Source organism: Actinia tenebrosa, unplaced genomic scaffold (assembly GCF_029948245.1).
Source record: "Actinia tenebrosa isolate PJP-AT-01 unplaced genomic scaffold, QUT_ActTen_1.0 PGA_scaffold3__52_contigs__length_22856419, whole genome shotgun sequence".
NCBI lineage: Eukaryota > Metazoa > Cnidaria > Anthozoa > Actiniaria > Actiniidae > Actinia > Actinia tenebrosa.
Window position 1 is genome coordinate 17,195,703 of NW_028292580.1, and position 24,003 is coordinate 17,219,705.

General features: G+C 37.7%; 2 protein-coding genes across 4 annotated transcripts in view; one reads left to right on the plus strand and one right to left on the minus strand.

The window, feature by feature from the left end:
* LOC116298733 (voltage-dependent L-type calcium channel subunit alpha-1D) overlaps nucleotides 1-9,683 on the plus strand; it is a 55,693-nt gene extending 46,010 nt beyond the window's left edge. For 2 of the 3 annotated variants that reach the window (XM_031707275.2, XM_031707276.2), the window contains 7 exons: nucleotides 233-360; nucleotides 1,167-1,283; nucleotides 1,871-1,938; nucleotides 2,164-2,275; nucleotides 3,302-3,437; nucleotides 3,555-4,712; nucleotides 7,991-9,683. In XM_031707275.2, coding sequence (XP_031563135.2) covers nucleotides 233-360; nucleotides 1,167-1,283; nucleotides 1,871-1,938; nucleotides 2,164-2,275; nucleotides 3,302-3,437; nucleotides 3,555-4,030 — 1,037 coding nt within the window. In that variant the 3' untranslated portion in view covers nucleotides 4,031-4,712; nucleotides 7,991-9,683. The remainder of the gene's footprint in view (nucleotides 1-232; nucleotides 361-1,166; nucleotides 1,284-1,870; nucleotides 1,939-2,163; nucleotides 2,276-3,301; nucleotides 3,438-3,554; nucleotides 4,713-7,990) is intronic. The other variant, XM_089036129.1, reaches the window with a different exon arrangement.
* Nucleotides 9,684-11,002: 1,319 nt separating this feature from the next.
* Nucleotides 11,003-22,570, minus strand: LOC116298741 (ER degradation-enhancing alpha-mannosidase-like protein 1). The gene is made up of 13 exons (XM_031707284.1): nucleotides 22,282-22,570; nucleotides 21,109-21,181; nucleotides 20,153-20,256; nucleotides 19,231-19,402; nucleotides 18,363-18,546; nucleotides 17,194-17,285; nucleotides 16,672-16,754; nucleotides 15,843-15,963; nucleotides 15,096-15,266; nucleotides 14,394-14,467; nucleotides 13,219-13,315; nucleotides 12,393-12,584; nucleotides 11,003-11,951 (listed from the first exon to the last, which is right to left on the minus strand). Exons 1-13 carry the CDS (start codon nucleotides 22,542-22,544, stop codon nucleotides 11,859-11,861), a joined length of 1,719 nt encoding a protein of 572 aa, XP_031563144.1. The 5' UTR covers nucleotides 22,545-22,570; the 3' UTR covers nucleotides 11,003-11,858.
* Nucleotides 22,571-24,003: the final 1,433 nt, after the last annotated feature.

Sequence of the window (24,003 nt, forward strand, 5' to 3'; positions counted from 1 at the left end):
AGAAATTTCCGATAACGTGTGGACAGAGAAAACGATTCGAAAACGATTCGAATACGCTGCGTGTGGACGCGAACATTTTCGTATCCGCAAAAAAAAATTTGCGGATACAAAAATTTCCGGATACGTGTGGACGGGGCCTTATATTTTTTCCATATGCGGACCTCCTGGCCAATTAAAAACACTTACATACACTTACATATACAGACAATAATATGTTTGTTGTTTATTCTAGACGACGAGGTAACAGTAGGCAAGTTTTACGCCACGTACCTTATCCAGGATTACTTCAGGCGGTTCAAGGCACGGCAACGTGCAGAGGACATGGAGCACAAAGACAGCAATAGTACCCAGGCTCTACAGGTCTGTAGAAATAATTTACTAATATAGAAAAAGATTAGTGTTTAAAACATCGACATAACACCGTTCCTATAGCCCAGCCTTTTCCCGGCTCAAGATTAAATATTAAATATTAAGCTGATCCTCGCTCTGCTTACATTTGACTACTCAAATCACAAGCGTGAAGGAGGTTTGAAAATGTATTCTTAATTAGTATGCTTTAAATTGATAGCTTGAGAAGCCATGTCAAGCACTGTGTCTCATCCTTTATCCAAACACCTCGAAGTTGGTTTAAAAAAACTCGGTTTCGTCTCGTTTTTTCACTCACTTCTCAGTGTGTGAAATAGAATAGAAATAGGTTTTCCCATTTCAGACCACTTGTCATTCCCTAGAGTATCATTTCTTTGTGTAAGGTTTGCGCTCGATTGCACATGGGAAGACACATGAATATGGATATAACTCAAGCAAAGAATCTTATTCTCGAGGGAATGACACGTGGTCTGAAATGGGACAGCATTACGCCGAGCCGAGGAGGTCTATTCGAATGTAACACTCCTTTTGAGTGTTTGATATATTACTTCATTGATAAATAAAAAACTTCAATCCATATCAAACAATTTAATCAATGGAGCTTTCTCAAAATTATCTTGGATAAGAGGCTAACATGAAAACAAAAGAACGCAGACTTTTTCTGGATGGAACTTTTGGCATTTCTTTTTTTTTTTCTTCTTTTGGTATTTTCATGTTAACCTCGAATTCGAGAATTTTGAGAAGACTCCATGACTATTGTTATCTATCATAAGATAACCATCAGTTGTACTTTTATACAGGCTGGTCTGAGAACTCTTCATGGACTGGGCCCTCAGTTACGAAGAGCCATTTCCGGTCAACTGGACGATGATGACGTAGGACTGTTCTTAAAGGAAGATGTCCAGCAAAAGTCGCAGGTAAATATCCATATGATCGAGAGAATACAAGACAAAGGGAATCAAGGGTGATAGTGCTCTCAATCAGCATCCCATTTAGTCAGCTGGTTTAAGGCCAGTATTTGACAATATCGTTGCAGACTGGAAGAAAGATGGAATTTTGGCTTAGAGATAACTTAGACTCTGTAGACCATATTTAGAAGGGGTCCCATGAAATCTAGTGTCAGGAGGGCGGGGGAGGGGGGGAGTCATTGACTGTATGGTAGTGGCGGCGCATGCTATGGAAGAAATATTCACATATCTGTTATTTTTAAAAGCAATGACCCACCCCTCCCCATCCTAAACTAATTATCCACCCTCCATATATGGAAATTCAGTACTGGTTCCGGAATTCAGGGTTCTCCGTTTTTCCTTCCTTCGCAATCGTCAAAACATACCACGCTATTTCATTTGCGAGTTAGCCGTGCCCTGACTTTGATCAATCCAGAGGCTTTTTGGTATCTAATCAGTATCGATAAAATTTGAAGGTCATCATTACATTAGAAAAGTAAGCCAGGGAATTCTTTTGATTCGAATCATTAATATTTACATATATTCCGTTTTTGCAGCACAAACGGTTCTGGGAAAGTCTAAAGAATGCGGTTACTCCATCGCCGCGACACAGCCGACCAAACAGGTGCCGAAATATTTCATTTTATTTCATTTCAGTATTATTAATTGTTATTATATAGTTAGGATAGTACACGCGCGCTGATCAACTAATCACGAAGCGCGTAATTTAAAGGTTGTCAGTCAAGCACAAAATATATGATCATTCGGCACTAAAGGAACCAAATGCTTGCCTACTTGTTATTGGTGGATACTGTTGCCATGACAACTGACGTGTTTTGTTCTCTCGTAGTTTCCGCCGTCCAGGTTCGATCCGTCTGTCAGCATTAATCAAGAAAAGTAATAACAATACTCCAGAATCTCAGAGGAAGGCTTCACTGCCTGCTACCTTGACCGTTCTACAGGTATCTGAATACTCAAGTTACGAGTTCTCTTTGTTAAGCATTTGTCCCGGTTGTGCGTCATAATATTTAGCTATTCAACCAAAACCCGTGGCATTTCAATCAACTCGTATTGCTCCGTAATACGTACATTAGTTACTATACAATGGACCTTAATAAAAGAAAATAACACCTTTGTACACAATCGAGGCTAGCTAAGACGAGCAAAGGCGAACTCGAAATGGGGGTATTTGATATTTAAATGTACAATGATTAACGTGGGCTTGTATTGGTATTCTATATAATGGTTTACTAATGGTCTTATAATAATAATAATAATAATAATAATAATAATAATAATAATAATGATATTAATAATAACTTTATTTCACACAGAATTCAGAAAGCTAACCACTTATTTACACTGAAGCTGTGCATAAGAAAAAAAGTACAAATATAAATTAGAAATGAAAAATTCATTGGTAATCACCAATAATACGAAAAGAAAATTCCTTAAAAGATCCCTAAAAGTTCCAAGATTAACAATCTATGTGTTAAAAAATCTTAATATATACAGTCAATGTCATTAACGTTGTCCACCGAAAAAAGACATTTACACATTTACACATTTACGCATTTACACATTTACACATTTACACATTCACACATTTACACATTTGCACATTTACACATTTACACATTTACACATTTACACATTTGCACATTTACTTATTTACACATTTAGACTAAAAGAAATATCACGTGTTTCCTCGAAGGTTCTGGCATAAAACAAATGCTGAAATACCATTCTCCATCTTAAATCCTCATCAAATTGGCGGGGCATTCTAAGTTTAAAGTTCAGGCTGACGCACACGAGGCAAAGAATACACAATGAAACACGTGATATAACTTTTAGTCTAAATGTCTAAATGTGTAAATGTCTTTTTTCGGTGGACAACGTTAATGACATTGACTGTATATATTATCTATGATTTGTAAAGTATTAACAATATATTATGAAATAAATAATTAACTGTATCTTTCTCGCAGCCGTCCATGTCTCCTGACAGGCAACTATTGGTGCCACCATTCAGTGATTCGGACATGACTGCAAATGAAAGCGATACTGAACAAGAGAAACAACGCAATGAGCCTCCCCGTGACTACTATCGACAACCGTTAAAAGGTTGGACGTCTTAATAATACAATATTATACAGTCTACAAACATCTGTTTGTTTTTTCATACATTTTCATAGACTTTGTTGGTCTAAATTATTACTGATTTATGATTGCATTACTTAGGAGCAAAGAGTTTCCCGTTATCTGTAACAGCTAATGGAGATCTAAGACCTTCAGTGCCATTAGAAACAAGAGAACGTAGCAAAAGTGAGATTTTACCAAGAACTCCTTCACAAGGTTCGGATCATCTACAGCCTGCAGAACTTGATAGAAATAAATCAAGTAGTTCTCAAGGTCTAGTGGGCCAAGTATTGAGCAGTGAGGGACTCCCCATTGACGACGGAGATACAATAGTGCGTGTAGTTGAGCAAGAAATTGCTGATGCTTTTGACATTTCGACTGATCAATTAAACGATGCCGCCGAGAGACTACTTTCAGAACTCCAAACCACGTTAGGGGATGAGGAAGATGGACAACATGAAACAGAAACTCCTGTTGTTAAAACTGACGAGGAGTCTGATAGCGAAAGCCCATCGAGCTTTTGGAGAGAGGGACTTAAAGGGATCCCAGATACTTGTATTGTGATAACTGACCTTTAGTCAGAGAACAGAAGATCTGGTGTTATTAGTGGTGCGACTGGCTACGGCCATGGTCTATAAGTACAGAGCATCGCTTATTGGTTGCTGTACTTCAAGATACTTCACAATATTTGTTATTGGAAGATCTGGTGTTATTAGTAGTGCGACTGGCAACGGCCATGGTCTATAAGTACAGAGCATCGCTTATTGGTTGCTGTACTTCAAGATACTTCACAATATTAGTTATTGCAAGATCCGGTGTTATTAGTAGACTGGCTACGACCATGGTCTATATGTACAGAGCATCGCTTATTGGTGCTTTACTTCAAGCATGTATTTATTTATCTTGGTTGATTGCGATGGCATGGCTTTCTGTGTTGGCCACGAAAGGCAACTTTGTACGTGGTTTTTCTCACGGAGAACCATTTGTGGTCCATTTCTTGAGCGGATTCATTTTATATTCATCATGAAAGATGATTGGTAGATCAAACAAGATTTAAGACTTAGCAATAACTATTGCATATATGCACCATGGCACGAACAGGAACAAAGAACCTACTGTGTTATATTGGTATAGTGCGGTGCGACGAATCTTGAATAATTTATAATAATTGGTGCATACAACAGGAATGGAATCAGCCCAGTAGGGAGATCAATTAATTTAGCTTGGTATTGCAAGGTGCTATCGACCGGCTACAGAACGGTAGGATATGAAATATTTTACAGAGGGATTTGCTCTTCATATGATATATTTTATTAGATACAATTATTCATATATTTTAATTTCTTTAATATATCTATATCCCAATAGAGGCCTTGAACCGTAACGTGATGGCAGCTATGTTAAATGGCAGGAACATAGAACTTTTTCCCTTGGAAACTGAATTCTTTTTCTAGATTTAATAAACCGTTATCTTCGTATGCATCTTCTCTCCCTTGAGAATCGTTCTTTATGACGAACTTGTTAAAATATTTACACATTAAAGAATCAACTCCCAAGAGTGGCATCACATGGTCTGAAATGGTACAACGAAGCTAAAAAGGTCTTTTGTTCCTGCCTCCTGTCATGGCTGCCATCACATGATGGTACAAAGCCTCTACACTGGTATTATTTTATCGAGCTTTTATTTATAATCTTCTTATTGCTAATTTATTACATCGCTATTGTCATGCCAGGCCAGAGTGTTCACGAAGCATAAAGAGGTAGACATTGGTTAAAAAAAGGAAAATTACTATTTAGTTTCAATATCATGTCCACGATAATGGAAAAGGAGGTTTGGAATTGTAAGATATTTGGATAAATTATTAGGGCTAATATCTTTATGCTTCTTTTGCTATGATAACATGGATCTTATCATATTTAGTGTCAATATGTCCACTGTTCAACTAGCCCGCTAATGTCCTTATAAATTTTATGAAATTATTCAAAAACATATTCATTAATAGAATGAAATAATAATATTAGTTTCTCTTAATATAAGCTTTTTATCAGTTACGCCCGTTCCTGATAAGGAAACAAACTGGCGGCCATGTTGTATGACGTAACGAGATACATGGTCGACATGCAAGTGATTGAAAAACCCTTTCCAGAACTAGCTACACGCAGTTCTTTGTATAAATGCACAAACTATGCATGTCAAAAGGATAAATTTGTATAAAAATGTAGTCCGATTTATAGTTTTTTAGATCGTAGATTACGAATTGTAGTCCTGCCATATACATTGTAGACTTTGACAAAAGCAATATTTTGCATCAAAAATTTGAATTGTTTGAAATAAGTTAGACAAGTCCCACCGAAAGGACGTTCCAAAATTTTACTGATAACGAATTGTCAGATTTTTAATATAATTTTTATACAAAATCAAAATTTGTTGGCTTAAAATTCGAAAAAAAAACCAAAACACCAATTTCAATTTTATTAAGCAATAGAAATATAAACTGTAAATGATTTTTTGGTGACATGGACACGAGTGGAAAAACGTCTGCGCATGCTCTGAATCCGTATGCAAATTACTCAAAACATATGTAAATTTGACTTTGAAACATGCCTGATAAATTGGACTTCACAAAATACCAATACTTAGTGTCCATGCTTGAAACTTAAGGGTAATTCTTTCATATTGTGTTTGTTAATACAGTATCTTGGTCTTACAAAAGTATACTCTCGAACTTTTTCGTATACTTGGAGAAAACAAACATTTATTTTCTCACTCAAACTCTTCAAAATTCTTAGAAAACGTGCTGAAGTGCACGCATGCGCAAACGTTTTTCTCTAGTGTCGGTGACGTGCAGTTTGCCGATAACACAGGATTCCCATTTATTTTCATTTGCTCAAATTGTGCTGCTGCATTGTATCACATAGCTAATAAGATGAAATGCCATTTCTATCTATACTCTTGCAGAATAGTTGTCTTAACAAATGATTAGTAAATGCGATTTCAATTTTGATAAACAGACCATGATAGTCGACCAACAAATCTGTTTGCATATTTGAGTGCCGACATCACTTCCCAACAGAATAAATTCAGCAAAAACGTTCCGCCATATTGGCCATTCCGAGGTGGAGGAAAAAACTGGGTCGGGTTGGTATCGTAATGCATTGTGGGACTATTTGAGGGAAATAGACGCCATCTTGAAATTATGACCCCTGAAACAGCCCCACAATGCAATGCAATGATAACTCGAACCATCTTTTCCCTCCAATAAGTCTGAAGCGAGATGACGTTTTAGCCCCGTCTCTAGACCATAATCCTTTTCACATTGCTTTTGTTCTTTAATTATGACTATTGTTCCTGTATTCTCTAAGGAATCAAAAAATTTAATATGAAAGAATTCTAAAAACTATTATGGTATAGAGTCGGGGGTAAAACGTCATCTCGCTTCAGGCTTATTGACAGTCGCGTCGCTTATCCAACACGGTGGCTACTGATAACTTAGTTTTTCTAGTCGTTAAGAACAGTTCAATAATTCTGCAAGTGAGTGTGAGTACTGTCCATACTGTGTGTGTGTAGTAGTGGCTGGCACCAGTTACTATACAATACAGTCTGTTGCTCTTATGTGGAATATCATCTGCGTAGTTTAGGACATTGAAAAACGACTTGTTCTTTGATGTAGTTCACTTATTTTCACTAAATCTAGTCACTAATAACCTAGATCGCTGAGGATTATGGGAAACATTTCATATCCATAAATGTAGCTTTTGATGCAAACTGCAGCTTGAGGATGCTTCGAAGAGGCGAGACTGTAACTGGTAAAAAGATCTCAAGTCCATGAATAGTAATAAGGCTGTCATTAAGATATGTAAAATGTATCTCTACCCGTAATCCTTGGCGGTCTCAGCTTCAATGAAGCTTTTTAGATGACTAACTTAATCGTATGTACACAACGCTTTTAAGCACGCTGTTACGTAATATATGATATCGCCTTTTACTATACTAATATTGGGACTTTATTGAATATATTGTTGGATAGACTTTTAATATTGAAATATTCTCTAATTGGCTTATAATTTATATTTAATAAATATATAATATAACTTATATATCAAATTTACTGCAAGGATTTTTGACACTGCTGTTACTGCCTCACGATGACTCTTGAGCTCAAACAACATTTCATTGATCAATATTATTTCTAATGTCCATTTTTTTTAGCTCGGTGAGACACGTGACTGGCGTCGGGATCAATACTAACACTATTAGAATGCTGTTTCACTGAGCAATTTTCCTAAAAACGTGTCTCGCAATTTTTGGTGCGTATGCCTTTTCTGAGTTTGATAAACAGGATGTGTTGTGGCGTGTAGCTTCGGTACAAACAACACCATATAAGGCATGATGGAAAAAAAGCGACTTCTCTCGCAACAAAATCACGACCAAAGTCGCAAGGAATATTGCCTGATGTAACAGCACGATTGTTTGAAACTTCGCCGGATGTAGAAGCAGGGGAATCTGTTATATAATATACTTATTTGATTTACTTCAGATATTACATTTGTACCAAAAAAGTGAAATATTGGACAATTTACAGGCAGGTGATTTTACTTCAAGGAAAGAGTGCGTGCAATGTTGAATTGTCTTGTTTTTTGAAACATTTCACGTGATCTTCCAGGAGATAGGTCATTCTTAGTATCACCTAGAATATAGCTTGAATGACTAGTGCTTCTTATATTATTATTATTATTGTCAAGAAAACGGAGGTCATTGTTGAGATATTTGTTAAGCGTCGTTCGTAGTCGACTAAAGCTTTTAAAACAACTCGATTGTAGACCCCTTGCATTGAATTCCTAGAGGAATCGTTCTGGGAGACAAAACAAGGTCTTTTTTTTTATGCCTTTTATAGGCCCTTTGCACTAAACGGTCACGTGTCTGTACTGTTGAGCAAATTTTTTTATTTTATTTTTTTATATTGATGATTCTTTTTAGCTACTTGTAAAGAACTGAATGAAACGATGTGTAACCAGTATTACGATCTCTCGAAACAGGTTGTAGAAAAGTTGTTTGCTCACCAGTATATTACACCCATGGGAATCAAGATGTTCATTCATTTGCTCTCAGTGAATTACTCAGCATGTGATTACTGAGCTGCAAAGGGCCTATTGCTCTCGGGACTCAGTCAAGGGGTCCATCTTGGAATGACCTATCGCTTATCTCCTTTGGCTCCGGCTACATTTATTTGAAATAGGTATATAATTATTCCAAAAAACGTTGGCAGAAGTTTTGTTACATGTTGCATACTAAGCTTGAAATACATTGTATTTGTATGTAAAGTATATTTGTCAGCGCAGAAAAAAAATATACCGGAAAAACGTGCAGATAAGTTTTATGGAAAGTTCAAATCGTTGTGACCTTTCGCTGTTGGTATTCACATCATCCCTAGTGCATGGAGCCTTTTTAAAATTAACTTGGATGTGAGGCTAACATGGTGATACGAAATAAATACCACAAATTCCATCGAGGAAAAGTATGATTTCTTTTGTATTTTCATGTTAGCCTAGCATTTAAGATAATTTTGGGAAAGGTTCGTTCTTCTCAAAATTAACTTAAATGTGTCTAACACGGAAAAAAAATTCACAAATTCCATCGCGAAAAAGTAATTGACCGTGCGCACCCAAATTTAAGAAACTTGACGGGCCACGATACCAGAACACGAGTATTACCATGTATTGCTATGAATTTTTTTACGATAAGGATTTATAAATTCGATCATTCTCCTCTTTAAATATAAAACCGTCTTCTCAATTTTACTGAATTTTCGTTTTTTTCAGTTTTGTGGCCCGTCAAGTTGGATGCGCACGCAACAATGAAAAAAAGGTCAATTTCTTTTGTGTTTCATGTTACTCCTCGCATTGAAGATAATTTTGAGAAGGGTGCATTCGGGCTTGTTATGCAGCATGCAACAAATCCTTTACCAATCGTTTTTCAAATAGCTGTATACGCAGTAGGCGGGAAATATGATGATCTTGCCCAATCACGTGACCTGGATGAGTTAGTATTTTTTTGTAGCTGGTTATTTATTCATCCTATGACTGATGGTTAATAGATTTTTTATTGTAGAGCATTTCCTACTCGGCTGTAAATACAAATTATTTTGTACCAGTCCTGCCTTAGAGGCTTTGTGGAAGACTGCTTGAATATAAAGTGAAAAGGTATATGGAAATAAAGCTATTTTCTACAAACTTCCTTTGAATGTCTCTTTATTTGTGTGGGTTTTTTTCATTCACTCTGAATAGAGGTTTCGTATCATCACGTGATGGCAGCCATGACAGGAGAAAGGAACGATGAAGTACTTCGTCGATGCAGCGGCAAGACCTTGTCATTCAGGGGACAGAACAAAATCAAAGATGCTGAAATGATGACCAATATTTGAGACATTTTCTCATTTGAGGAACTGCATCTCTTTTAGTCCATCTCTAGTCGAGTTGTCTTGTTGTGAACTGTTGTTGTCAATCGACGCCATTACTGTAACGAATTAGCTTTTTATATTTACCCCCTGGATGGCCCATAAAACCTTGCGATACAAGATGGCCGCCAGTTTCGAAGCCGCATCCATTGGTCGTAGATCGTATGAAGCAGGTTTTTTGTGGCTTCCTTGGAATTTCATGTTTATTATTAATCGTTATTTGAAATATTTCGTATATGAAATGCATAGGTTCCGTGCAACTGGCTCATAACTAGTATACAGTGTAAAGTCAATGTCTCTCCTTCGCAACACCGCCGACCAGCGCAGGCTATCATGTGAAATCTAATTTTTCCGGCTTTATTCACAACACTGTTCTATTATCCATTCCGAGGTTGAGTGAAAAAATTCAGTGGGCCGAGTTGGCAGTGCAGTGGGACTGTTTTAGGGAGCATTTCCAAGATTTTGACACATTTCGTTCCCTAAAACAGTCCCACAATAAACTGCAATGCGAACTCGTCCCAGTTTGTACCTCAACCTCAGTATGGCTATTCATTCCTACCCTTTGCACCAAACGCTAATCGCTAGTATATGATACTACACATAATGGAGTGTGACTGTGCTGGTTGCCTGGTGGACAGCTGTTATTCTCCATTTCTTACGCCGGTTTTCAATCATGACACGACACGCGCGTGATCATTGACAAAACAGGTTTCGTTGGAATCCAATAGTTTCTGTGACATACATGGAATGTTACCAAGTCACTTCGGTGCTGCGACAGATTCTAAGAATAGCTTGTCGAGTATTATACGAACGGAATGTGTTATTTTTACTAAAAGCTAGAATAATTCAATTAAGCAAAGATCTACTGCGAACTATGAAAATCATCTGCGTAAAGTAATGTAGAAGTTTGTTTGTCTGAGTTTCGCCTTTGTCTTCGGGTTTTAGAACAATTTTCGGTGAATTTGCGTTGATTTGACCCCCTCCGACGACCATGATCCTTTGCGTTGAAACAATAGATTGTTTTGATGTGACGTCATAGTAAAATAGGGCAATTGAAAATCCCTCAGTAAACTCACACAATAATTTTCTCAAGAATTTTAAATTATTAATGTGAATTTAATTCAAAGTAGTTTGAAAGTTTTTATTTTTACATTTCGAAATTCGCTTCGAATTCGTTTCAAACAGCTATATATTCATTCAGAAAGCCATCTACAGCAATGATAGAAAAGGAATCTGCAGCTGAATTATTTCCCCCGGTGCCTGCAGTGACGATGGGTTTATCATCTCGTCCCCAGATCCTGCGTTGTGCTGACCAGGAGAAGCGCAGGCTCTAGGAACGAGAATGTACAACGAACAGGTTTTACCTGAATAGACTACTCATTTCACACCATGTGTCATTCTCTAGAGTATCATTTCTTTGTTTAATGCACAAGCATTCAATATGGATACAATTCAAAACAAAGAAACTTATTCTCAAGAGCATGACACGTGATCTGGAATGCGAAAATATTGAGCCAAGATGGATAAGGTCTAAAGACGTTTGCACCATCGCGTGCCCACGCCCAGAATGCAGTTTAGGCTGCATGTGGTTAAATGGCAGAACAATAAAATCCCTTTGCTCTTGAGAATAGAATTCTTTCTCGTGTAAAACGATGGTATTATTCCTGCCATCTAACATGGCTGCCGTCATGTGATGGTGCAACACCTCTTTTGCTTTATATCCTCGTAGATAATAATCCCCTCAACAGTTCCCCTCTTTTGCTTTATATCCTCGTAGATAATAATCCCCTCAACAGTTCCCGGCGCCATCTTGAAAAGTAGCCGTGTCTTTGCATCGAAGCGAGACGAACGGTGAGCTTGCAATGATAGAGACCTTTTTTAACACCTTGGACAATTATTCACGTCTAAGGGGACTATTATAGTAATCCTAGAGCAGTTGAGTCACCAGATATTAATCATATAGCCCGATTTCTTTCTCGATTTGTAATAAATACTTGGCATCAAGCGGCAAAGGATTGTAGAAACTCTCCACCAAATTCTCACACTGCCAGAAAAAAGTAAATAATTCAAAAATTAGACATTACAGTGTATATCAAGGAAAAAATTTATTTTCAAAAACACTTATATGCGAACAGTGTAGTAGTATGGTTGCACTGTCTTCTGTTTTCAGAAATACAAACATTTGAAATATCAAAATGCAAATGAGATGACGTAATTTCCAGAATGCGTTACATTTTGCAGTGTAATGTACGACAAGTGTTCTGAAGTGAAATAACCTAAAAGTGTACAAAGCCATATATTTCAGTTTTAAGGATGATTTGCAAACGAAAAAACAGCAGTACTTTCCACAACAGCATTTTTGTATAATAAATTAGTCTTGAATTTACGTCATCTCATTTGCATATTGACATTTCTTTCTTACACTTGAACATTCCTAAATACCTAGTTGCCATAGCAACAAACAGAAATTCAAAAATCATCTTACCCCACAAGAGTCATTTCTTTGTTGCTTGGTAACTGGAGTCATATTAGATTTTAACTTGAACCTGTGACGCGGAAATGACGTCACGTCCCAGGGTCTTTTTCTTTGCTTTGTATCGAGTCTAAACAAGTGACCTTCGGTACTAAAAATGTAGTTGGAAGCGTCTTGGTTGACATGATTTTCATGGTCAAATAGCTGTCAATGAAAATGAATATGGGCCATATATATATATATATTTATATCAGTGATCTAGATGAGAATAGTTTGTTGTGAAATTTGATCGTCCGGGTGAGTGTAGTCTTGAGAAAAACTGTCGTTGGTGGTGACTGACGTTTCATCTTCAGAGTCCATTTTTCTCACTGGACTCTTTTCGTTTTCTCACTAGACTCTGAAAGATGACTTCCGCTCAGGTTGTCGAAACGTCAGTCACCACCAACAACAGTCTTTCTCAAGACTACACTCACCCGGACAATCACATTTCACACACAACTTCAACACCTGGGTTGAAAAAAAACCATTTACTCTTATATGACATCAATATTTGTGACGTGAGCACAACAAACTTTGATTATAATAATACTTATGATTCATAACGCGCAAATTAACGTTTTGAATATGATAAAATGCATGATTAAACGACTTGCACGCGTGCCCCGAGCAATGCGAGCACTGTTTCGTGGGAGATTCCGCTGGATAATATGACTGAGGGAAGCACAAACAACGCGTGCACTAGTACTATCGTTTCTCCTCTGACATCTATGATTCAATGCAAAGTATTAAGTCTGAAAGGAAGCGAAAACCTACACAGGTTTTTTACGTGTTGTCTTACCAGGTATAAGTATTTACATGTCTCACTAAGGAAAAAGCTCTCCATCCGATCTTCTTGTGATTTATCGATCACGTTGTGCAGGGTAGCATAGCCACATCTGTATGTTAGAGTTTAAACACTGATTAGCACTGTTAGACTAAGGTTAAACGTCGAACTTCACATGAGCCGAACCTAATGACATCAGGAAGACCGCCTTGTTATCCATTGTTTCATGGAGCCTTCTCAAAAGTATCATGGATGTGAGGCTAACATGGAAAAACAAAAAAATCACAGTTTTCTCGATGGAATTTGTGGTAGTTTTTTTGCATTTTCATGTAAGCCTCGTATCCAAGATTTTAAGGTTCCATTAGGTTCGGCCCATGTGCATTTCGTCGTTTGACCTGAGCTTGGTCTCTATAAAGCACTACAGACTGGTGCCGAGGACACATAGAATCGATATGATCTTCCACATAATATACCTTTCCCGAACTCGCTTGGGTGACCACGAAACAATAGTCCTAAGTCGATGTTGGACTCGATAAGTGTATATATATTTACAGTATTTATTGTATCAAGTTCAACCTCGACTTGGAACTGCTGTTTCATGGTCACTCAAGCGAGCTCGGGAAAGGTCCATACCGGGCAACGAGCCTTATCATACACTAAAATATATATGCATGATTTTCACCCATGGCTTTTGGAAGGAAATGCCTGTGTTAGAGTGACTCATCGACTGCCGTATCACGTATAACGAAGCCACTTCACAGGAGCGTAGCCAGGCCCCCCTCCCAGGCAAAATCCTGGCTACGCCACTGCTTCACGAGTTAGCGTTTTCTTATAATTAGACCACGTGTCAGTCCCTGGATTATTAAAACTTTGTTAAGCCGTAGTATCATGAAGATTAACATCGTGTACAAGTGAGATGAGGCGATAAGCCGTGTGGGAATGGCACGGCTTACCACCTCATGTCTGATGTACTATTTTTTCGTGGGATTCTACCAGCTCACTAGATACACCGTGCTGACGAGGCACAATACAGGCCGAAACAGCTGTCCACGGTTTCTAGTTGAGCTGGCTCATTTTTTACGCAACTTGAAGTTGTGAAAGGCTTGTATGCCCTCTTCTTCATTCGTTTCATACAAGGCTCGTAATTTACCTATTACGCATTTTCTTAAATTATACAGGTCATTACTCACTCTGCTTTGGTGTTAGTCTCTAAATCTTTCAGAATATCGCGTCCAACATGAAGATAAAAAGGGTGCTGTGTTGCCTGAAAGAATACAATTGAAACACTTGTGTGTCGAAGCACCAGACAATCCCTGAAACAACCCCTGTATGTCAAACAACCACTTGTATGTCAAGCACCAGACCATCCCTGAAACAACCTCAGGGATGATCAAATTCATGGTAGGACGACAATTTCATGACACTTCAAATTGGTATTTAGCGTGTACGTTTAGACTAAGGTATTCCATTTGCATGTATTAACAGAACTATTGAATCGGTTGGATGAACTATGTTACAGCAAGAGTACTTCACATATTCTCTTGGTTATACATCTATTTCAAAAAAGGTTGAATACTGAATACTGCATACTGAATAGTTCATTCCAAGACCAAAGGGCATTTGCGAGTTTTGCTTGAAATCAAGCGGGATCCCTGTGGTGTGTACACGGATGGACGGACGGACGAAAGTGACGTAATCAAGCAATAAAAAAAACTCGATGGGTTACCAATTTTTCTTAAGAATGGTGTTCCTATCCGCTCGCCCGTGCCTATTATTCTTCTAATTATTTCACGGTCAGACAAAAATCTCTCTATAATACACCAAATTGCAACAAGATTTTCATGACAGTTTACACTAACCGACTAGATAAGAGATTCACTGCATAATTTTACCTGATAAAGGAGATAGGTTGCCTCAGCTAGTTCAGGTCTGAGTGGATAAAACGACACATCGGGGTTTTTAGTATGCCAGTTGAACCTCTCGGGTAACGCCTGGTATTTACGCCAGATATAATAGAAAACTGCATGCGTACAGATAGCTTCTCCTATGTCACCTTTGAGAACCTGAACAAATTGATACAAAACTGTTAGAATTCTTCGATTGCACGTTACGTCATCGCGGCCATGTTGGTGCCATTTAACACTGAAAATATTTCTCATTAGCATCCATCGTTAACGGCACCAAAATGGCAGCCATGCTTTTGTCTTTTTGACTCTCTTGGGAATGTTTGCAACCCATTAATATTTCCTCCAAAAGAACACATTCTCTATTTGAACTAAAACTCTCTTCATAAAATACCTGTTATGAATCTCGCGTTTTGATTGGATGCGAGCGCGTGCTTTATGAGAGCACACAGCACACGCGCACTTTCTATTTTGTAATTCGTATCCAAAATAACGGTTACTCTAAGTCGTATTTTTGAAGAGAAAAAAAACTTGCTTGCTGTGCTGTGTGTAGTCATAAAGCAATTTGGGATTAGCAGAACACTTGAGAATTGTTGAGAAGCACGACGCGTACTTCTCTCGTGTTCTGCCAATCTCCGCGTGCTTTATGACTACACACAGAACGCCCGCGCGCTTTCTATTTCTTCAATATCCAACCTATGAGCTCTCTCTACTATTCTCTAGCCCAGTACCAACCTGAACTCCAGCAAATGCAGCATGTAGCGAATCAATCCAGGAATTCTCTATTTTTGCCGTTTGAAAATTTACGTTTACGTATAGAGGAGTGTCACCGGAACCTTCGTGGCATTTTAATCGTCTGAAGCATTGAAAAGTAAACAAAAAACTATGAATGATAGCCATGATGTAACAATGAGGACACCATGTAGGAAATAGCCATTCCGAATTGCATTCAGTAATTGTGGGACTGTTTTAGGGGACCAGCATAGACGAAATCTTGGAAATATGCCCCATAAAACTGTCCTACGATGCACAGCTATTGCAACTCGACTCTGTTATTCTTTAGCCTCGGAAAGGCTAATAATAGAGGAACATGGGATAAAAGATAGTGACGTAACTAGTACTGTTGTATAGAGGAATGGAAAAACAACGCATTGGGCCCGTTGTAAGAAGGGTGGATAGCCCTATCAGGGCCCGGTTGTACGAAGGCTGGATAGCGCTATCCGGCAGATAAATCCTTATCCAGTGGATAAAGTGATGCTGTTGTCCAATAAATTCATCCACTGGATAAGATTTATCTGTGGGATAGCGCTATCCAGGCTTCGTACAACTGGGCCCAGACGGATAAATCTTATTTATTGGATAACAGCATCGATTTATCCACTGGATCCACTGGATTTATCCGTTGTATAGCGCTATCCACCCTTCGTACAACCGGGCCCTGGTGAATAAAATGTATTAAAAATATGGATAAATAAGTTGGGAGAATTACAATACAGCTATATACAACGTCAGTGTTTCCTAAGCTAGTAGCTGAAGAGCTGAAGGTGCGCACAAAGTAGCTTACCCTTTTCGTAGATGATGACGTATTGTTTTGTACAAATCATTGAAACGCTTAAGATCTTCTGGGTTTCCAAACATGATATAGCCCTGTTGACAAGACGGAACGCGTAGGAAGATATCATCGAGAGTTAACGAACGAACGAACAAACAAACAAACAAACAAATAAAAAATTACATAAATACATAGATAGATGAATGAATGAATGAGTGAGTGAGTGAGTGAGTGAGTGAGTGAGTGAGTGAGTGAGTGAGTGAGTGAGTGAGTGAGTGAGTGAGTGAGTGAGTGAATGAATGAATAGGATATTGTATTATTTGACGCCAGTGCATTTTTTATATATCTTATTTCGTTTTTCTTGCTTTCTTTCGTTTTGTTGTTGTTGTTGTTGTTGTTTTTTCTTTGTATCATTTTCTTTGTTTTCTTCGTTTGCTTTTACCCAAATGAAAAACTTAAAATCATGAGATTTTCATTTGATAAGCATGATTATCAGCGTCAGCAATTTTTTTTCGTATAGGTAAAGAAATATACCTTGAGAAGATATTCATAGAAAGAGTCTAATCCTGCACCTACTCCACTCATCGTACCCTTCCATTGACCAGTCTTTATGTCTATAACATTACCTGAAACAAAACATTTCAAATGCCTTCAGTATATAACAACATAATATGGCAACAACAGCAACAACAACGATGATGACGATAATGATGATGGTAATTTTCCAACTTTATTTAAAGAGCGTAAGACATGACAGTTGCCAACTTAGTACCGATAAACTTGTGACCCTCTATGTTTAACATCTCTAAATGAGACAGGGCTACAATATTACGTGGTCATCTGGGCCATGTTGAAAATCTAACCATTTGCAGGTAATTTTAGTGCAAAGGCAGCACCTTCTACTCAGATATTTTAAGACCCTGAGTGTTGCTCCGGCCGTAGAGGCTTGAACCCACAATCTCATGCACAACAGACTGGTGCCCAAACAACAGAGCTAACCAGATGGCAGTTAAACAATATGACTTACAATAATTTCTTTTAATATAAATACTAATCTATGATTCAATAATTTCGTCTTTTTCTCATACTTCCATCTCCTTTTTTTCTCTCAATTCCTTTGGCTTCGTTTTCCCCAAGGGGGCTTGAATGATTCAATAATTTCATCTTTTTCTCATACTTCCATCTCACTTTTTTCTCTCAATACATTGAGCTCTATTATGAGGGTCATTTCACAAGGTGCATACATCTTAATTCCTTTGGCTTTGTTTCCCCCAAGGGGGCTTGAATGATTCAATAATTTCATCTTTTTCTCATACTTCCATCTCATTTTTTTCTCTCAATACATTGAGCTATATTATGAGGGTCATTTCACAAGGTGCATACATCTTAATCTCTTTGGCTTTGTTTCCCCCAAGGGGGTTTGAATGCTGGAATAAAATGTAGATACCAAGATATCTAGCCCCCTCCCATTCCTACAAACACACATTCATACAAAAAAAGTGCTTTTCAATTAAATTCACATGGAGTCCAAAACACTTTGGCAACTAATCAAGTGTATGCCTCCCCCTCCCCTTCCCCCTCCCTAACCCTCCACCCCACCACATCCCTACAAAAACACAAGCAATGTGGACATTCCTCCTTTGGTGCATAAAGATGAACTATTTGCATAAAACATGAGCAGTGCATGAAATTGAATTATTTACCAAGTAATCCAGTCATATTAGATCTGTGATACCACACTTCAGACACAGCCCTACGAGCCAAATTCTCAAAAGTTGGATCATTCAAAAGGCGGCTTAGAATTCCAAACTCTATGATGAGGGTGCCGGCCCCGGCTAAACATGTGTCTGTCCAACTCTCCACTGGCAAACCTGTTTGTAAATTAACCTGAGAAGAGGGATCAAACAAATGAAATATATTATAAATCATATTAGTTACAGTGTCACACATTAGAAAATTTTGGTGCACTTCTGGTCACTTCATGCTAAAGAATCCAGGATAAAGAATATGGCACAGCCTCCTCTGCAGAAATCTCCTTGGCTCTTTTTTGCTCCTTAGACTCCCTCTCTCTCGTTCCTAGTTCTTCTCTGCCATAAAATGTAACACAGGGATCCCAACAGAGGATATATGGGGTAGCCATCTGAGGAGGCTAGATATGACACAGCATGGAAGTGTCTATTCCTACCCCATGCTTACCTCCAACCGATTATTAATCAATGGCCAATTAGTGTAGGTACTAGGATTACATGCTGTCCAATTTGGAAATAATTGCATGAAAAAAATTCTGAGGACTGACAAAATTGGAAGAGGTTGATAGGCCGAGTCAAATTTGGCAGTCAGAGGAATGTTTTGACATGTAGTCCTATTGCAGATTAATTATGTCATCCCAAACTATAGTAGACTGATTCCATAAGTCATAGTTCTCCCTCAGAAGAATATGAATGGAAACGATCCAAAATCATCTTTAGTTTGGACAGGAAAGAGAATTTGAAAATAATACAATAGTTCCTTATATGGGATTATAGAGTGATGATACAATTAATACTACAATTAAAGGTGCATTAGCCTTACCCTTGGATAAGGGATTCCTGAAGGAGATCTTTCAAATGCTTCTATGAGTCTATTGGCCAGATCATGTGCTAATGTCAGAAGATCATCTTCATAGTCCTTAGGAACCATGTCACCAAATGGCTGAAGAGGATCCTTTATGATCAAATGAGCTGATAATAGAGCACCTAACACTCTGATAGAAAACACATATATACTCATTTATATATTAATCATTATATAGCTTATGTTATATGTGTCCGCTCTAAGCTGTCGATAACTGTGCTTACTTAGTGAACAGATCACTCATGCCATCATTTGGAAATGCTGAAAGGACTCAAAAAGTGTAAACAGCACCATAGCTTGCCTATAATTTGCAGTGTTTGATCCAGAACGATTTTAAGGGGTCCTCTCTTAGGTTTTACCTTATCATTCATTCTTATTATTTTTTAACAACTTCAAGGTGGGTGACTATAGTCACCCAGTTGACCTCCCTGAATCGCTCTTGAATTGTGCTTCTCTTCACACTTCTTTCATGCTTACAACACTTCCTGTGTGCTTATTTGTTAAATGGTTGTTTGCTCTGGCACCCTGGGGGAAATATCTGAATCTGCAAGCTCCAACTACAGTACACTGTACATATGTGTAAGGACTGGTAACGAGTGTACAGTGCACATGCGAGAGAGAGAGAGAGAGCACATGGCCAAGATGGCAGCTTTGTAGTAGTTGTTGTTATAAGTAATAAAACTTATTTGAAGTCTTACATATATAACAATATCAGAGTGCATAATATATCATTGTATGGTCATGCATGGCACAAATAAGTGTAAAAAAAATTTTTCAAGTCATATGATCAGACAAGAATTTTTGACATTTAATGATTCTGACTTCAACTACACTATGCTTTATACAGGACTAATGACATTTTGTCTGAATGTTATCATACCTTATAGTAACTTCAAAAACTTGAACCGTACTGTTTCTATCAAATGATACATGGTGTATTACATTTTGTACAGCACGTTTAAATTCACTGCTGTTACCCATAATCTAAAACAAAAACAAAAACATCCAAATATTATCATATTTGTATAAATCAAGGAGTATAAGAAACAGAATGGCTGATTTTTCTGTGTCTATATTTTCACAGCAACAGCGCAGCACAGATGTGAAGTCATAAAAATGAAGACAAAGGCGAAATTCAGACAAACAAACTTACGAGTTTACTTTCAGCAGATAATTTTCACAGCCGATCGCAGTTGATCTTAGTTTACATGGGTTATTATTGTTACTTTAAGTAAAAATAATAAAATCGGTTCGTATAATCCTCGTAGCGGTTAAACAGAATGCAATGTTTGTCCGAATCTTTAAGCTATTTTTAGAATCAGTGCGCTGCGCTATTAAGTATTGAGTTAGAGCATACACCTATTTCAAAAAACGTTGTCATCACCAAAGGCAATAGGCAAAAATCAATAACATGTATGTCATTCCAACATCCAAGAATAGCTGGAATGACTTGTGCTTCGATCTTATTCTTATTCTCATCAACCTTCATGCTGAGACTGATTCGATGTCTGTGTATTTAACGAAACCATTTCCATGTCAGAATGACCTATTGACTATCGCCTTTGGCGATGACAACATTTTTTGAGTTAGGTGTATACCAGAAGTTCAGATTAATAAGAGCAAAATTTCTTGTCGTATTTAGAAGTATTATTTTTTCCTTATTCTTGGGAGCTTCTACCCTGAAGTCCAGAGGTTATGTATTCTCACTTTTATTTATTTATTCTAGAAGCCAAATAGAACCTCCGGAGGTCAGGGTAGGGTGCCTTACATTTATATGTTACAGTACATTACTCAGAGTGATTTAAGGCACCAATAGTTACATTATAACTAACTTACTGCAAGAGTTCCTAATGATTCCACTAGAGTAAGAGAATAATTCCCTAGAACATCATTAATATTGATATTTGACCTAAAACAATGACAATAACATCATAGATTAAAGTAATGTGCTATTAACATCACTGGGGGGAGGGGTGATGTGTTTTTAACATCACTGGGGGGAGGGGTCGTGATAGTAACATCACTGGGGGGGAGGGGTGATGTGTTTTTAACATCACTGGGGGAGGGGTCATGTGATAGTAACATCACTGGGGGGGGGGGTCATGTGCTATTAACATCACTGGGGGGAGGAGTGATGTGCTACTAACATCACAGGGGGAGGGGTGATGTGCTATTAATATATCTGGGCGAGGGGTCACATACTATTAACAACACTGGGGGGAGGGGTCATGTGCTATTAACATCACTTGGGGATGGGTGTACTATTAACATCACTGGGGGATGGATGTGCTATAACATCACTGGGGGGAGGGGTGATGTGCTATAAACATCACTGAGGGGTGGTGGTGTACACTACATAGCTATATACAGGGCTGTCAACCCCCGAGATATTCAAATCTGGAGAATTGATAGGGAAGGGAAATGACGTCACAGCGCGTCAAAAAGCGCGCGAAAAGACGTCTTTCGCTTTGTAACATTTGATATGATTGGTTTATTTCTGACCAATCAGATTATCGCTTATATTGCAATGGCCTGCTTGCAAGAACAGTTTATGAGGAACGTTTTGATTTTGTTAGCGATGTAAAATAACACAAACAACACAAAATAATTGGAATTTTAATTATGGTTGTGAAAGTTGAGTCTCACAAGAAATGGTCAGCTTCGGCGATTATCCGGGAGAATTGAGACTCTAATCTGGAGACCGGGAGATACGGTCCAAAATCTGGAGACTCCCGGTTTATCCGGGAGAGTTGACAGCCCTGATATTATATATAGCAAGTAATAACAATACTAAGTGATATATATATAACAAAAAGAACGATTTAGTATAAGGAAATATAAAAACTAGTAAAATGGAAGTAGATAATGTATTTTTTTATTTCAAGTATTCAAGTTTTTATGTTTCATTGTGTCAATTTGCATAAATATGTAGTCAACAGATCCTGTACAAACACGTTATTACCTCCTATGAAAAGGACCAGTATTATATATATATATATGTATACTTACGGGTTAAGATGATCTGGTCCTCGTCCCGTACAGTGTATAGGATCTAATTCATCTAAAGGGAATGCGTATCTCATGTAGTTATCATATCCGTAGTAAAACATTCTACGAGCATGTTCCCGAGATTTAGTTCGCTCCGATTCACTAAAATACTGATATTTTCTCTCAAGAGTCTCCTCATTTTCTTCATTACTCTTAACCTGGGGTACTAGATCTTTTACAAATAATATAAAATATAATAAATAACATCGAGAACTGAACAACATATTTGTTTGGCTGTGTTCGAATCATACTGTTATTATTGACGTAATTTGTGGGGTCTGGCACGAGGTCTATTCCTATTGTTCTTCGGCCAATCAGAGCATGGCTCGTGTAACATTAATAATAACCCTATTATATTTTGTCTCTTATTCACGACATATATTCGATATATAACAGCGTGATTTTTTCTGATTTTTTTCTTCAATTTTTGTATACAAATTGATGCTATAGAGCGTTTTCACGTGACGTCACAGCGGCCATTATGGGGTACCAAAACAATACATTTTCTATCCTCCGGGAATCGTACTCTATTTTTATGCAAATACTGTGCAGAAAGTTTCTATTGTTTATGGCTGCCTTCTCACGTGAGTGAAAACGCTCTGTCATATCTATTTCCATCCTTTCAAATTTGAACTGAAAATTGGTATTTATTCATGTTTTCAGAATGTTTATTTTTCTAAAGAGTAGAGGGGTTAATCCAGCCAGCGAGCGTTCACCGCAAACAATAAATACCGCTCATATAGGGGGAGGGGTGGTGCAAACCCTCCCATTTTCTGCCCCTAAAACCTAAAACTCCCCGTATTTCATCCTCATCCCCACCCAAATCCCTGGTTAGATAGAGTGCAAACAATAAATCCGTGAAACACTAATTACTAAATAGTACAAAATAGTGCTAATTAAACAATAGAAAACAATGGAATTTGCATGAAATTGTGCTATTTGGTATTGCTAAAGTTTCACGGTTATATTGTTTGCACTCTAATCAACAATTCCTTATAAATTCTTGTTAAGGATATTCCTTTTTCGAAAGAAATATTTTTAGTGCCTGCCCCACCAAAAGCAAGCTTGTTATAAAGACCCATTCGTTGGAGTACAAACCATATATCCATGAAATAGCATAAAAACTAAGCACATTTATTTCTCGTTTTCAATTGTTTCATTGGTGCTAGAGTGCACGCACTAAACCCGTGAAACAAATACTAACTTTTAGTACTAAATGGTAATAAATAAACAATAGAAAACAAAGGATTTTGTATGAAATAATACTAATTAGTACTAATTAATGTTCACGGATTTAGTGCGTGCACTCTATCATCTTACTAATAATTATTAACTATTTATTAGTTAGGACTACTTCAAAGATATATATTTTACACTCTACTGCATGTTTTTACTGCATGCTTTTATGATTCAGATGTCTGGGTCTTAATCACACACCCTACCCTAGCCCGAGTATCAGGCCTTCTGGGGCTCTTGGGGGGGGTTGGGGCTTGGGCTTTCCAAGACGTCTAACCCTACCCTTATTCTCTGAAAAAATTGGAGTTGGACTGGTCAGTTCAACTTAATGGTAAGCGGCTTGAGACTCCAGAGGTGAGATCATGGGTAGATCCAGGGGAAGGGTTACTGGAATTTTCTTAAACATGTGAACTCTGTGTCTGTGAGCTGTGTGCTGAAATTTAGTTT